We start from the raw sequence: 16,006 nt of genomic DNA on the forward strand, positions 1-16,006 counted from the left end.
AAACGGATACCTGAAGCAGAAAAAAGAAACACAGTTATGAGCTAAGACAAAGGTATGCATATTTACAAGAGTTTGGGGCAGTTGTATATTTGTTATGATAAGCAGCGTGGAATGCCCAAAGTGATCACATATTACACTTTGTCTCCACTACAATCCTAAAACTTGACTATTAATTCAAAAACTACATCAGAGTTATAAGCATATGAAAATATAAGCATACTCTTTGTGAAATAATATTTTAGTAATTAAAATTATTTTAGAAATTATATCAGTATAATTTCTCCATGTTCATTTATAGTCTCCAAGCAAGGTACAGCCTCATAGCTAACCTGTGAAATTGAACCTTTTGGAACTGAAGTCTTGGAAAACTAATAAATTTGCGAATAAATATTTTCTGTTCTGATAGCCTTGTGATTAATTTTTTTTGATTCATTTAGAATGTACCAAATTCCCCACTTTCTTGTATTACTCTCTAATATTAAAAAAAAAAAGTTTGTTTAAAGATCACCAGAAGAAATGGTACAAACTATACTCCTGACTGGGTGCAACATGGCTTTCCAACACTTAATTCATAATGCGTGTTGTGTGTGTGTGTGTGTTGCACAAATATAGTAGCGCACACACATAGCAGAGCATGGTACAGGAGTTAAGAGCAAGGTGGCTTTAGAAGGAATAAAGACAGAGACGTAGAGAACGGACTTGAAGACACGGCGGGTATGGGGAAGCTTGGACCAAGTGAGAGAGTGGCATGGACATATATACGCTACCAAATGTAAACTAGAAGCTAGTGGGAAGCAGCCTTACAGCACAGGGAGATCAGCTCGGTGCTTTGTGACCACCTAGAGGGGTGGGATTGGGAGGGTGGGAGGGAGGGAGACGCAAGAGGGAGGGGATATTGGGATATATGTATACGTATAGCTGATTCACTTTGTTATACAGCAGAAACTAACACACCATTGTAAAGCAGTTATACCCCAATAAAGATGTTTTAAAAAAACCCAAATATAAAATTAATCACTTATTATAAAAAAAAAATCAAGCTGACTTTGGGAATTTGCTGGTGGTCCAGTGGTTAGTGGTTAGGACTCTGTGCTTTCACTGCTGAGGGCCCAGGTTAGATCCCTGGTTGGGGAACTAAGATCCCGCAAGCTGAATGGTGTGGCCAAAAAAAAAGAAAACTATTTAAAAAATAACTAAATAATAATAATAAAAATAATCAAGCAGACTTGGATTTAAATCATGACACTGTCATTTCATGATAATGTAGCCAACCTACCCAACCTTTCTAAGGCTTGATTTCTTCTGATAAAATGGAAATAACTAAAGTGATGTATACAAAGCATGAGCCCGCCCCAGATGTAGTAGGCAAAATAATGGTGTCCCCAAGATCCCAGACCTCGTCCCTTTGAACACGTTACCTCACGTGGCAAGAGAGATTTTGCAAATGGCACTAAGGTTATGGACCTTGCTTGGGAAGATTATGGTTGGGCCCCAGCCTAACCCCATGAGCGACTGAGTCCTTAGGTGCCAAGAACCTTTCCTGGTTGCAGGGAGGGATGTGGGAACTGAGGAGGAAACAGGGTCTGAGGAACAGGACACCGCACGCAGGGCCCGGGGAGAGCCTGGGGCCTTACAAGCCCCCCCCACCGCCCCCCTATGGCCGGTAAGGAAACTGGTCCACAGCCCTACGTCTGGCCCCGGGGGCTGAATTCTGCCTACACCCGAACGAGCGAGGAAATCTTCCCCATCCCCCATCCCCGTCCGCAGCCCTGCTGGCCCCTGACCATGGTCCAGGGAGACCCCCATGGCCTCCCAACCTACGCAAATGCAGGAAAATAATGTGTGCTGTTTTAAGCACTTATGGTTGTGGGCATTTGTCATGGTAGCAGCAAAACAGCTAATTCACCAAATACCTGTCAATAACTGGTGATTATTACTAAAGAGAATGGGAAAAGCAAAACGATCTCAGGATGCCCTGAGCCTCAAGGAGCACATCTGAAATGGAGGTGTGGAAAGGGGCCAAAACGGAAGGACGGTTCTCGTTCCAGATGTCTCAGAGAGGCCAGTTTAGGGAAACAAGGATCCAGTAAGACGTCAGTTAGGACGCGGCACGAGTACGGCAGGACGTGGCTCCCTGAGGGCACGTGCGGCCCTGCGTCGCCAAACACTCATCCGTGCGCTGTCTGTGCAGCGTATAAAGCATGTGCACTGCGCGTGAGTCACGCAGGTTGTGCGCTGCAGCCGGGGGCAGGGGGCAGGGCCGGCCCAGATCTGCACCACACGGACCCGGACTGTAAGCGGTTCATGGTTTAGATCACAAACCAATGTGCAGAGTGGCTTTGGGTGCCTACAAGGGTTAGGGTTAGACTAAAGGGCGGGGTCCAAAGACGCAGAGTGCAGGTAAGAGCTGAGGTCACGAAGGCTGACATTCTGATTGGGATACATGGCTCAAGTCCCCTCAACTGGTGAAGCTGGCTTCTTTTTGAAATGCCTTCAGGCCTAGGGCTAAAATTTGGTTTTCTGCCCCCCAGTTCCACCTGTTATAATCAAGTCAGGCCAGTTCTTAACTCAAATACCAATTGGTCCTGACTGCTCCGCAGGCTGCCGTTGCCAGGTAAAAGGAACCCAACACGGCAGATGCTAAGGGCGGACAGTTTACAGAAACCTCGAGCAGCTGAAGGCCTGAAATGACTTCACGTGCTAAGTAACACGGAGGGTTTTCCTATGACGAGGTCTTCCCACGGGAACCCTTTCCTGGGAAGGGAGACACGAAAACTGCCCCTCATAACCCTGCCAGACCCCTTACACGTCTGCTGATGCTGCAAAAACGCTGTCATAGAAAAGCTGGTGAGAAAAAAGATCATCAAGAGAGTTTTGTATGTGTTTCCCGCAAAGTCAAAATTCAGCCTGTTGCTGCTAAATTAAATTTCTGTCCTTGCTCCTAAAATAATTTCCTAACGTAGTCAGGTCCGGGTACTGTGTTGCGGCTCATTTTCATGAAAAAATTTAAAAATGAGTCAAACAGTAACTTGAAATATGTAGTTTATTTTTTTTTCAATTTATTTTCTATAAAATGTTCACATACAGTACATCTTAAGTCAATATGCCTAGATTACTTTCACACTCACCTGTTTTCATCTTGTGTCATATTATATGAGCACATTTCTACACGCAGGTAAGCAGATGGCAGGAGGCGGTACCGATGGTACCATTCACCACCTCTGCATCACTGATGCTAAAGAAAGCGAGAGATGGGCCAGGAGTCACACAGGGACATGCACTGCTCCCTAAATGTGGGGACATTTTAATTTAAATAATTCAATTAAATAATGCCATTTTAATTTAATATTTGCCTTAAAGGTATTGTTAATACTAAAGTATTAATAATAAAATGTTGCTTAAATTTATCAATTCAAAGCAAGTGGGAAATCAAGACACATGAGGTCATGTCAATCTTTTAATAGTCTCTGTGGTAACCAACTCTCCAGGGATTGACTGTTTTGTCGAGTTTGCTATTAATTAGACAACTAAAGTGCTTTCCTGGAGCATAAAAGATTTAACACCACTTAATGTAATATTGATTTTCTTTAGGTAGTATCTAACCATAAAAAGTACTCCTGGGATTTCTTTAGTTACAGCTTCCCTTACTGGGTCTTACTCTCTCAAAACTGAAGTGATTACCACTGCCTGTCTATTATGAGAAATGGAATTCATGATTATATATTAAATTATTTTCAACTGAGTACATCTGTACTGCTAAAAATGTACTTTCTTCACAGACTATAATTGTTTGCAGGAACCTCAAAGGCCACAACAAAGATACTCAAAATAGCCAAGAGAAAAACCTTGTCTGTCTACATTTTATAACACCATCTATACAAAGCTAATTATTCGTCCACATGGTTGTAGCAATATATTTTGGAAAACGAGTTTCAATTAAAACTGGTTTTGTTTTATTTCTAAATATACCCGTGGAGGTGGCTACACAAAGAAAAGAGCTGAATGGCTAGTTACAAAGAAGTACACAAATAAGAGAAAGAAAAAAATATAAATGCATGTATTTCAGCACAAGTAGATTCCCAGGAAACAGTAAAGCAAACCTCAGATACGCTTTCATGTCATTCTCCTTAGCTTTATGACACTAGGAAACAGGAAAGGAACAGAGAGCAGGTTCATTCATCTATTTTGCCTCAAGATGCCAAAAGGTTGGTCTGAGGTTTCCATTTCATTTCTCTGAATGTCCTGGTATCATTTTACTGCTTTTTCTACAAGCAAGATGAACGTACTGTTTCTCAGGAATTCTGCTACTTCTAAGTCCTCCAGCCTTTATCATTTACAGAAGAAAAAACTAGTGCTGGCGTCCTGGGATTTAGTACACCCCACAGATTTAGGACCAAGAGAATTTATTAATCCTTTGAGAAATATTACTTTGAAGTTCCATTTTTTTAAAGATCTTGGAATGCTTCAAATTAAATGCAAAATTTCTCTTTGTAATATGCATGGCACAAATAAGCTTACACATACTTACAGAGGCAAAGTTTTCCGGGAATTAACTACCTCATTCCCCTGTTTCCAGGGCATCTAATTAAAAATTCCTAAATGATGCACATAAATGGGTGTAGACCCTGCCTTGAAAGTGTTGAGAGAGAGAGAGAGAGAGAGAGAGATTTTTCAGCATTCAAGAATCCTTATTCTAGGGAGGTCCCTGGCGGCCTGGTAGTTAGGATTCCGGGCTTTCACTGCCGTGGCCTGGGTTCAATCCGTGGTCGGGGAGTTGAGACCCCGCAAACACAGAGCCAGAGTAGCATGGCCAAAAAAATCAATTAACTAATTAAAAGAAAAAAAGAATCCTTATTCTAGGGGATGGGGAGAAGGGAGCTGTCTGTGTTACTTGAGAGCATTACTGCAGTCTAGAGCTGGAAAGAATCTTAAAACTCAGTCACTGCAAACCTCCCTGTTTTTAAGGAAAGAGGATGAGGGACAGCATTTCCTTTTTTTCTATTCCTCACACTTCTGAAAAGCAAGACCAATATTTACTTGTGAGAGTCGTGCAATTTGAAAAGCATTTTAAGTTTCAGAAGAAAGATGTTATGTTAGAATCTGAATGTGAAAAACGGAAACGAGCAAGACGCAGATGAAGTGGAAAAGTCACCCCTACATACCGGGAAGCAGCAGGTCTGGGCGCGAGTAGCAGAAAAGTCACCCCTACATACCGGGAAGCAGCAGGTCCGGAAGTGGAAAAGTCACCCCTACATACCGGGAAGCGGCAGGTCCGGGCGTGAGTAGCAGAAAAGTCACCCCTACATACCGGGAAGCGGTAGGTCCGGAAGTGGAAAAGTCACCCCTACATACCGGGAAGCGGCAGGTCCGGGCGTGAGTAGCGGAAAAGTCACCCCTACATACCGGGAAGCAGCAGGTCCGGGCGTGAGTAGCGGAAAAGTCACCCCTACATACCGGGAAGCAGCAGGTCCGGGCGTGAGTAGCACGAGCTCACAGCAAGTAAGGGGCAACGTTTAATGATACTTTTGTGCCTTTTCTACTTAAAGCTGCTCCTTGAGAAACAGCCTTCCAACCGAAAAGCTACGGGGAATCTTTTTTAAAAGAAATAATGTAAGGCCTTATTTAAAAAGAAATTGTACCAGAGTCACTAAAAATATTTAAATGGTGATATTTTTAAAACTACTTATAGTTATCATTACCATCCTCTCAAGAGAAAATTTAATTTAAAAAAAAAGGCAAAGTCATAGAATTACGTGTGTAAGCTATTTCACTTATTATAATACTGCCTTTAAATTCATGTTTAAAAACATCTCGTTCATATACAACTTCTGACAATCAATATCTTGTAAAATTGTGAAAATATATACGAGTTATTCAAAGAAAAAGTTCTTAGAATTCTAAAATATTATCTTCCTTCAAGAGTTCTAGCATGTCAACCTTAAAATTGCAGATGCCAACTAAGGGATGTCACTCCTCGCCTGGTTCTACAAGAATTTAGTCGTTGAGCCCCTGCAGTTGCTGACCTTCAATACACCCAGGAAAGAATTCAGAGTGAAGATCAGGGATGAAAAAAATGTTAGAACAAGCTCTCAGGTAGTTAGGAAATTCTGATGAGCCTGGATTCTTGCATCTTCCGCCACTCAGAAAAGCACTAAAGCCATTAACTAAGATCCCTGCTCCTGGTGGCCAGCAGACGCCTGGTACCGAGACGTGCGCCTGACTACACATACCCCTTCACCAACACCACATACACACTGACCTGCCCCTTCCATCTGTGCCACGGTTTCTCAGAGTCACCCGAGAGGCTGTGTCCCTGGCTACAGTCCTCAGCAAGACACCAAATCAACTCAACTCATGGCTCTCACATTGTGCGTTTTTTTTTTTTTCAGGTAGACACAGGTTATAGAAATTGGTGTTTGGGACTTTGAGAAAAGCTCTTCTTGAAATTCAAAAGTTAAAAATAAAATGAATGGTGCATTTTTTTCTAAGAAACATTATAAATAATTTAGGGAAATATTAGAATTTCACAGCTGTTCAGGAAAAATCCCATTTCCCGAAATAACAGTTTGCACAAACATTTAAGACTTTCAGATCAGCCATCAACCCCAGATTGCTCCTGGCGGGCTGGCCAAATTACAGTGTAGTCTTTTAGAAGCCAAACCCTGGAGCCGACACAGATTGAAGAAGATCCCGTGGCAGGCTGAACAAAGGCCCTGGCAGAAGACTCTTAGGTCTATGAACCGGGAAAGTAAGTGAAAACGCCACCAAACCCAAAGTAGTGGAAGAAGCCAGTGTTTCCAGTGAACGATGACAGAATATTTGTTTGCTTATTCCACTGAGATTCCTATGCATATTTAAGCAGGCTCATAATTTAAATCCTGACTGGTCTCTAAGATTGCAAATTGCTCCTTTATTTTTCAATAGTCAGCTTCCCACGCTCATTTAGGTTTCATTTTACCTCTGTAAAATTATTGGGGAAGTAAAAAATATATAACATAATAAATAACAAGACACCACTGGAAATGAATCAGTAGCCCTGCTGTGGACTGACTTGGGTTCCAGACCCAGAGGTCGTATACCATCTCATCTCTTCAAACATGGACAACTCAAAGCTCTACTCATCCATCCGTAAATACAGGTACACATGTACACACACACACACTAACACAGACACAAAACATAAAAGGAAAAACAACACACAGAGTGCTGTCCCAATTATCCACCGCTGCATATCAAAGCACCCCAAACTTATTGGCTTAACACGCTAATATTATTTCTCATGGTTTTGTGGGCTGTCTGGACTCAGGTGGGAAGTCCTCGGGTTGGAGTGAGACAGAGGCTGGGACGGACTCATCGTAACAGCTGAGAGCGCAGCCAGCAGCGCTGTCCGAGGGCCTGCACAGGCCCCTCCTGTGGCTTGGGCGTCTCGTGTCACGGGCTGGGTTCCTACAGGGAACCTCCCAAGAGCAAATGCTCCCAGATACTCAGATGGGAGCTTCAAGAGTTCTTATGAACTAGCCTAGGAAGTATCAGAATGTTACTTCTGCCATATTCTACTGGCCAAATAATCACTAAAGCCAACCCAGATCCATGGGAAGGGGACTCCACCCTCTCATGGGGGAGAGGCACAACCACACTGCAGCAGAGCATGTGAGATGGGACACAGTAGTGTGGCTAGTTGGGGAAAAGACAATCTGCAGCAACGCAACAGGGCATCAGAAAGTAAAGGGGAGCGTGGCTTAGGCTGGGAATGCCATCAGACTGGACATTCCTTACCAGCTGTATGTCTTATGGAGCTTTCAAATCCCATCTGTTCTCTGCATTCTTTTAATCAATACACTAGAAGCTTCCGGTGGAAATTTACTACAGCAGCAGCATGAAACCACACTTTATTCCTAAGTTAAGAATAAGGAAGTGGCAGAATAGAGAAAAAGTTCTTGCTGAAATGTAGTCTTACCTTTAAGACAATAAATCCAGATAAAATGTGTAAAATCCAAAAATCTAAATCAAAATGTCTTCCTATTCTTGTTTATCTCTTTTTTTTCTTCTCTACTTATTATTTTATTTTATTTTATTGGCCACACCACATGTGGGATCTTAGTTCCCTGACCAGGGATCGAACCCCCTGTACCCCCGGCATTGGGAGCACAGAGTCTTAACCACTGGACCGCCAGGGAAGTCCCTTGTTTAACTGTTTTTGATAAATCATGTTTTCGGTTGCTAAATCAGCAAAAGGATAATAATTAATTGCAAGGACTATCTACTTTTATCAATAGTCCACAAACTGATGGTTTCATAGGACGTTTAACAAAAATCAATTCCAAATTGTGTGATGTCTTTGGAAGAATAATGTTTCTAAAAAGTTTCCTCTAAAACCTATATTTTATTACATTATCCATTTAAGATGTGTAGCTCTTTCTGTGAAAGTCTTGAGGTAGACTAAAAATAGGCATGATGTAAAAATTCTTAAAATGACTTTGAAAATGCAAGGGAGAGTGTGTAAGCAGAGCCGGGAATTTGCTATTGGCAGCAAAGCCTTTCAAAGGAGAACTGTCCATTATTCAAGCTGGTAAATTGTTAAATTGTTTAAGTTCACTAATCAAAGGAAATGACAAAATCCATGAAAGAAACAAACATTCTTCCGGAACTAAACTACAGATACTATCTATACAGCATCTCCTTGAGTATAAAATGTGCATAAAGGAACAGAGGTATTATCTGGACAATACAGCCTGGGCCAAATAAAAAGTATACACAAAGAACTCAGAATTAACTAATTCTACCATTTGAAGACTCTTTATTGATTGCCCGTTATATGCTGTGCCTGGCACTCAGAAAACTTAAAAATTATTTCAAGAAAAGCAAAAATATGTATATTTAATAGGGAGTTGCTGTTAATAATGTATCCCACTGAGAGGCCGGGAGAGACACCCCCCAAGGAAGCCCTCCTCAGAAGGATGGGAGTGGATGAAGGAACCCAGCCTGATGCATGGCCAGTGGTCTACCGTGGTACAATCTCAGTAGCTATTTTCTTGTTGCCTGAGAGCCTCAGATGGAAATATTAGGACAAACATTTTAAAAGTTTCAATAGATACAAGTAATGTCACTTGTATGTTAATGAATAAACAGTAATATGCCACGCCCGCATGAAGAAGAAATTGGTCTAGAGTGTGTCTATTCGTCTATATTTCAATCTATAATCAATCTCTAAACAAAGTTATATAGCCTCACTCAAAATGGATTTTTATTATTCTTAATAAAAAATTAATCTTGAGCTATTGGGGTATTTGCTTCCTATTTTTGTATAAACATCAAATATTCATTTTAAAAAATATTCTTTCATTCCCACATAAAGTCTGTGATGATACCATCATTAAGATACTACACATGACCTCTGGCCTCATGGCATTTACATTCCAGCCCCAAACAGGAAATGATCTACGGTGCGAGACCTCCTATGGGTGAGGAAATAGATGTACTGTGAAAACATGAGAATTGTCAGTTCCCTGATTCAAACAGGGTAGAGCCAGGAGAGAGGAGGGGAGCCTTCCTGGAAGAAGTAATTTGACCAGCAGGATGAAGAGGACAGGTCCAGCTGAAAAGGAGCAGGAACAGTGTTGCAGACAAAGGGAAGAGCAGGTGCAAAAGCGCAGAGGACAGAGAGAGCAAGTTTAAAAAAAAAAAACAAAAAAACAAAAAACGTTCTGGAAGAAGTCCTGTTTGGCTGGGCTGGGGGAGCGTAAGAGGAGAGATAGACGGGGATGTGAGTAGTTTCAATTATTTTAATTGCTTTTTACATTTCCAGTGAGCAATTGGGAATCACTGAAGGGTTTAAGCAAGTAACTGATGGGAGGAGGTTTATGTGCATTTCTGAAGAGTCACTAGTTATAGAATGGAGAGGAGATGGAGGGGTCATGCAGAGAGATGGGGAAACCGATCCGTCACTGTATATAATGGTAGACTGTCCCACGGAAGGGTAGGGAAATGAAGAAAAGTGGTAGGATTCTGAAAATTCAGTACTTACGACGTAGAGTCTAAGGATTTAGTGACTGTGTAAAGTCAGGTGGTGAAGGACAAAAATAATCTTTTAACTATCCTTAGAATGAGGCCCAGTTTATCTAACTCTTTAAAGTCTACCATGAAGAACGCTTTATTATTTTATGTAATGAAGAACGTCAATTTTTAAATGCAAGCTAGGATATTAAAACAATTTAAGAAAATCAGTTGCTTTATTTCACAGTCAGTTTTACAGAAAAATGGTCCATTTAATTTGTTTGTAATTAGCCTACTCGTAACACAAATATCTACTTTTAAGGAAAGCAGTATGTTAATGTAGCCAATTTGCCATTAAGATATTGATTTCAAAACCAAGGAAAAAAACAATTCAATCAAAAATAGACAATACTGATGAAAACTTTACAGTATTCTAACTTTCCAGTTTCCTCATTGTTCACACTGGCACCGAAAGAAAAAAATAAAATAAAATCGTGTGTAATTTAAAGGTATATTAACTAAAATGCCTATTGACTTTGAGGAAAACAGACTCAGGACTATTTAAAATAATGCTGCCCAGGGAAAATAAAAGGCATTAACAGCCATTAAGGCAAGTCACAAATATTAGTCTTCAGGTCATGTTAAATTTTCTCATGGCCATGTTTAAAAAAGGAAAAAGAGCTGCGTGAAATAAACGTCAATGATACATTTTTATATAACTCAGCATTTCCAATATTTTACCATTTCACCATGTAATCAACATAAACTAGGTACGAGCTATTTGCATTCTTTTCGAAGCCTGGTGTGTGTTTTACCCAGAGCACGTTTCACAGGCTGAGCGCTCACGTGGAGACCATCCTGCCGGGCAGGGCAGCTCTAGAACAGGAGAAACCTCCGGAGCTGCCCATCCTCTGCTGTCCCACTACACACCTAGCAGTCGGTCACAATGAGTAAAGGGTAAAAAAAAAAAAAAGTAAACCGTTTGTTGACACAGATGTGGCCACTGACAATGTTAAAATTAAGGGAGAGGAACTGCAACTGAAACTTAGCGGAGGTTGACAGCAGTCAACAGAAGTATTAAACATGGAAATGTATTCAAAACGCCCAAATCCCAAAATACTTGTACATCTCAAACTTTAATCCCTGTAAAGTAATCCATTTAGGTACAACCTGTTAAAGGTTAATTTAAGTATCTCCTGGCAGCTACTTCCTTTGGAAGTGGCAGCTTTTTCGGACACCAGTAGTTTCGTAAATCCATGGCAGGGACCACAAACCAGTTTCCATCTTGATTTAAGGCTGTTTTTAGTTTATAAGAAAAATGTCACTATGTAAACCACCAACATTTTGATTAAACACTACAGTTCTTATTTTGGCTGTTAAATCAATAATGCAGCTGGACTGCAAGTGGTTTACATTCCCCCCAAACTGGGCTCCGGTTCAGCTAGTATTGCACTGACATCATTTTCCAGCAAGACCTGGCTGCTTTCAGCGGCCAGTTTAGAAATACCCTTTACAAACAACCACATAACATTCAATGTTAACACATTTCAAGAAGAGGGTCTCACAAATGCCTGTGCTTAAAATAGGACAGTCAATCCCAAAATAGTCTCCCACCTAAGGTGTCATTTGCTAGTATAATAATAAAAAAAAAATAAGGTAATTTTAACAAGAAGACAAAGGCCTTTGACGTCACTATTTACCTTTGACTTCACCTGAGACTGACTTTGGAAGATTTCCTATTTTCCTCTCCAGAGTAGGTTAACTAATATGTAACCGGCAGCAATGATTCTCAAATTTGTTTTGGTGGCAGGTGCTTTCTCCGAAACAACGAGCTTCACGTAGAACATCACAGATACTGATACACTCTTTAATTACGCTATGCAAACTCGGAGTGACTTGCAAGTAGAAAGTAAGCCCACGTTATATACATAAAACCACAGCTACTAGCACAAAGAACTATTTTTAAAAAGGCAGCTGCAAAGATCATAACATGTTGAGCCTTTCAGAGACCACTACTTTACAACTTGAGTATTCAGCATCAGTACCAAAAATTAAAGAAAAAATATGAAGGAAAAATGCTAAAATGTATTCAAGACCATCCAATAATTATTATTTTACGTGAATTAGGAAAAATGTCACTATGATTCCATTTCAGCAGTTAGACACTCATCCAGCTGGCTGAATAAAAGGATTCTAGAGACTACATTGGAAAATCAAAACCTCAGAACTTTTAGCTCCAGGACCTCAAACTGCTCACCTGCAGAAATTCTCTGACATTAGATCCCAGCACACGCAGGATTGTGTCATAACCAGATTCTTGACAAAAGACGAAAAACATCTTCCCAAACATTTGGAGGATTTCTCCAGCATTGAGATCTAGTTTATAGATTTGAGAGGCAACAGAAAGAAAATATATTAGAGATGGAAAATTGTTAGTGGGAGGAATGAAGACAAGTGCATAATAAAAAATGTTAAATATCCTCAATTTCTGTGCAGAGTGAACAGATCACAGGAAAAACATCTGGCCAGGAAAATACAATGAAATCTGAGAAGACAGCGTATTGACGTGTTAACAGGGTAAGTTTGTACTTAAAGCAAAGCAGTTTCTCAGCTTGCATGACAAAATTTTGAGCTTTTTTAAACTTATACTTAAGGTATAACCTACTTTTTCCAAAAAATACAGAAGGATCTTGAAAATCATCAAGAATGCACATGATAATTTGTGGTGCAAAATTATTTTTCTTTATATAAATATCCATATTTAATAACTCGGTTGCATACAGTATGTACCCTAAGACCCTGTGTTTTTCTTAATATTCAATTATTAATATTTCCTAAAGTTTAAAATTTTTTCTTAATATCAATTTTAGTCACTATTTTATCCAACACAGATATGCAACAATTTATTTTACCAATGCCTGCTCATTCAAAATGTAGGCTTTTCCAATTTTTGATAATGTAAGTAACTCTGAAATGAAAACACCCATAAATGTTAATGTTAATAAATCTAATCATTTCTTTAAGAAAAATTTCTAAAGGATTTGAACATTTTTTAAAAGATTTTGACTGATGATGCAAAATTATTCTCGGAAAAAACTCTTATCTTACCAGCAGATTTTAAATGTGCACCATTTCCTCTTTAACTCTACCCTTGACTACACTAGATATTTTTTTTAATTGCCAAATTTGTATAAAAATTATTTCACATTTGTGTCAGTTTTGATTACCAATAAGGCAAGATATTTTTCTTCTTATTATTAACAATTTACCATGCTTTTTTTTTTGGTAATTCTTGTATCCTGCAAAAGGTAGCACTTGCTCTTCTAGCTGTATTTGACAAAGCCAAAAACCATCCATCTAGTCTATCCAACCTGTAGCCTAGCTGTAAATTAAGTGCCATGAGGATGCGAGATACTACTCTGAGAACAACATTTTTCCCATGAAGTTTTTTTTTTTCGGACTTTGCCTTCCTTGCATGAGTTTTGCCTGATGCAGACCTCAGTTTCTTGTTTCTTTTACCAATACCTAACAAAACCTGTGATTACAAAAGAGATCTGGAGATAATATTTTCTTTATTCTACACTTTTGAAATTACTGTGCTGTTGACATGGCAACATTAAATTATTTTCATGTTATTAACTTACATTAATTATTAATTACATTAAGTATCAATACTTTTTTTCCTTCCTCAACACATGACTTTTTGTGGGGAGGGGCAGAGAGCTCCTCTCTTCTCTAAAGAGTCTGTAAAAAGAGCAGTGGGACTCAGTGTGGCCTGAGGCTAACATTACACGTGACTGTGCCCCAGCGGGGCTGGGCAGCACGCGTCCTGCACAGCTCACACCGCGACCTTGGGCCACGCATGCCTTTGGACGTCTACGGTGGCTTTAGCCAAAGAAGGAGAGTCACATTTAACTTACTGAGGACTTTGCTTGCGGCAGCAACCAGATCATATGTTTTAGAATCTTCGTATATTATTCGGACAAGAAACTGCCCTTCTTCATCTAACTGTGCCTCTCTTCTAGAAAACAAAAAGAAGACAGACAAATAAAAGAACAGCTACAATGATCATATAAGAAATGGCTGCATATCTGGAACAGAATTTACTTTTGGCAAATTTGGTTAAATCAGTGACAGGTACCTAAAAGTCTAGTGATTGCAAAGATCTTACTTCACATCCCCCTCCCCAAATTAAAAATGATATATTTAAGTATGTTTTAACAAGGTTAACATTTGTATAGTACTCTAATGCCCAATACCATACCTGATATTAAATATGATCACGAAATAACTTTTGGTGAAATTAATAGGCAGCAAATATGTGTTGAGTCCCTCTATGTGCCAGGCACAGTTAGAGGCACTAGGGATACAGCCTTTAGTAGGAGAGAGTACCAACCTCTTGAAACAAATGTATTCTAGGAGGGGAGACAGAAGGGCATAAAACTAAGATAGAACTAAGATATACATACACACACACACACACACACACACACACTCACACACACATATAATAATGGCAAGTAGTTTGGAGAAAAGTAAAGCTGGGCAAGGGGGTAAGGGACTCAAGTACGACAGCCAGAAGCATCACTGAGAAGCTGGCAATGGAGTCAAGTGTGAAGCATCTCTGCAGGGAGCCCTGAGCAGCCTGGGAGCCCCGGACGGGGGAAGAGTAGGTGAGAGCGCTGGCGGGGGCAGCCCAGGGCCTTGGAGGAGGAGCAGAAGCTTCAGTGACGGGACGGATCCTGGGGCTGCACTGAGCATGGATGGAAGGCATATAGGATGGAGCAAGGTCACAGCAAGGTGACAGCAAGGTCAGAGCAAGGACAAAAAGAGGACACAGCAAGGTCACAGCAATGACAGAGCAACGTCAGAGCAAGGACAAAGACAGAAAGGTCATAGCAAGGTCACAGCAAGGAGAGAGCAACATCAGAGCAAGGACAAGGAGAGGACACAGCAAAGGCATAGCAAGGACAGAGCAAGGTCACAGCAAGGTCATAGCAATGCCACAGCAAGGACAGAGCAATGTCACAGCAAGGACAAAGCAAGGTCACAGCAAGGACAAAGAGAGGACACAGCAAGGACAGAGCAATGTCACAGCAAGGTCAGAGCAAAGACAGAGCAAGGGCACAGCAAAGCAAGGCCACAGCAAGGAGACAAGGTTAGAGGCCACCGGGACATTCAGGCGAGAAAGGCCCGTGACCTGAGTCGGGGTGAAAGCAGTGGAGGGAGGGAAGTGGCCCAGATCCCGGTGTACAAGAAGGTTCCACGTGGCTCGCTGATGAAACGGACGCAGGACGTGAGAGAAGGGAAGGACACAAGGATGACACTGAAGTTTTGGCCGGAGCAGCCGGAAGGATGCTGCCACCAGAGGCTCAACTGGGACAGACGGCTGGCCGTGGACCAAGGGGTAAGGCCCGGAGCTCTGTATTAAACACGTGAAGTTTGAGGCGCCCGGTGGACAGGTAGCATCGTCCACCACATCCTCAGCGTGTTAAGTGCAGTAACTCAAAATGCCCGCAGGATTAGTGACAGGAGATCACAGTTGTCAGTTAAATAGTGGTCATGGTTATATATTCATTTTGATGGGATTTAGCTTGTTTTTCTCAAACTAGTGTCTAAACGGGAGGAGAAATCCATCGTTCAAAACACCGCCTGCCCTGGAAGAGCGCAGTCGAGGTCCCAGACACCCCGTCCACATGAGATGCACAAAAACGGGCGGCTCGGGGAGAACGTAACTGGGTGACATTTCACCACATCGCGGGGGGGGGGGGTCCTCCGCACCGCCTGGCAGCCTCCTGCCTTCTGCCCCTCGAAAGTGGGGCTGCCACAGCGGCCGCCCGTGGCTGTGACACCAGTGTCTGCTCCAAATGGTAGCACAGCTTGGGTCCAGGGACGATGGACATTTCTTCAAACACCCCGCGTTCTTCAGAGCAGTCCAATTATTTGCCTGCGGTTACGCGCAACAGTGCACGTGGGGGGGAAAGCATGATTTTGGTGGGCACGAAGACGTGAA

The 16,006-nt window shown here is 41.3% G+C and overlaps 1 protein-coding gene across 2 annotated transcripts in view; it reads right to left on the reverse strand.

Annotated features, from left to right (window-relative positions):
• The window catches only part of GUCY1B1 (guanylate cyclase 1 soluble subunit beta 1), a 48,157-nt gene that overhangs the window by 20,231 nt on the left and 11,920 nt on the right, over nucleotides 1-16,006 (reverse strand). Inside the window, exons 3-4 of one of the 2 annotated variants that reach the window (XM_022582200.2) lie at nucleotides 13,914-14,014; nucleotides 12,251-12,369 (exon numbers count right to left, since the gene is read on the reverse strand). In XM_022582200.2, the coding sequence (XP_022437908.1) occupies nucleotides 12,251-12,369; nucleotides 13,914-14,014 (220 nt within the window). The remainder of the gene's footprint in view (nucleotides 1-12,250; nucleotides 12,370-13,913; nucleotides 14,015-16,006) is intronic. The other variant, XM_022582202.1, reaches the window with a different exon arrangement.

This window comes from Delphinapterus leucas, chromosome 5 (genome assembly GCF_059928025.1).
Source record: "Delphinapterus leucas isolate spDelLeu-1000000601 "Yukka" chromosome 5, BTC_Dleu_Yukka2, whole genome shotgun sequence".
Lineage (NCBI taxonomy): Eukaryota > Metazoa > Chordata > Mammalia > Artiodactyla > Monodontidae > Delphinapterus > Delphinapterus leucas.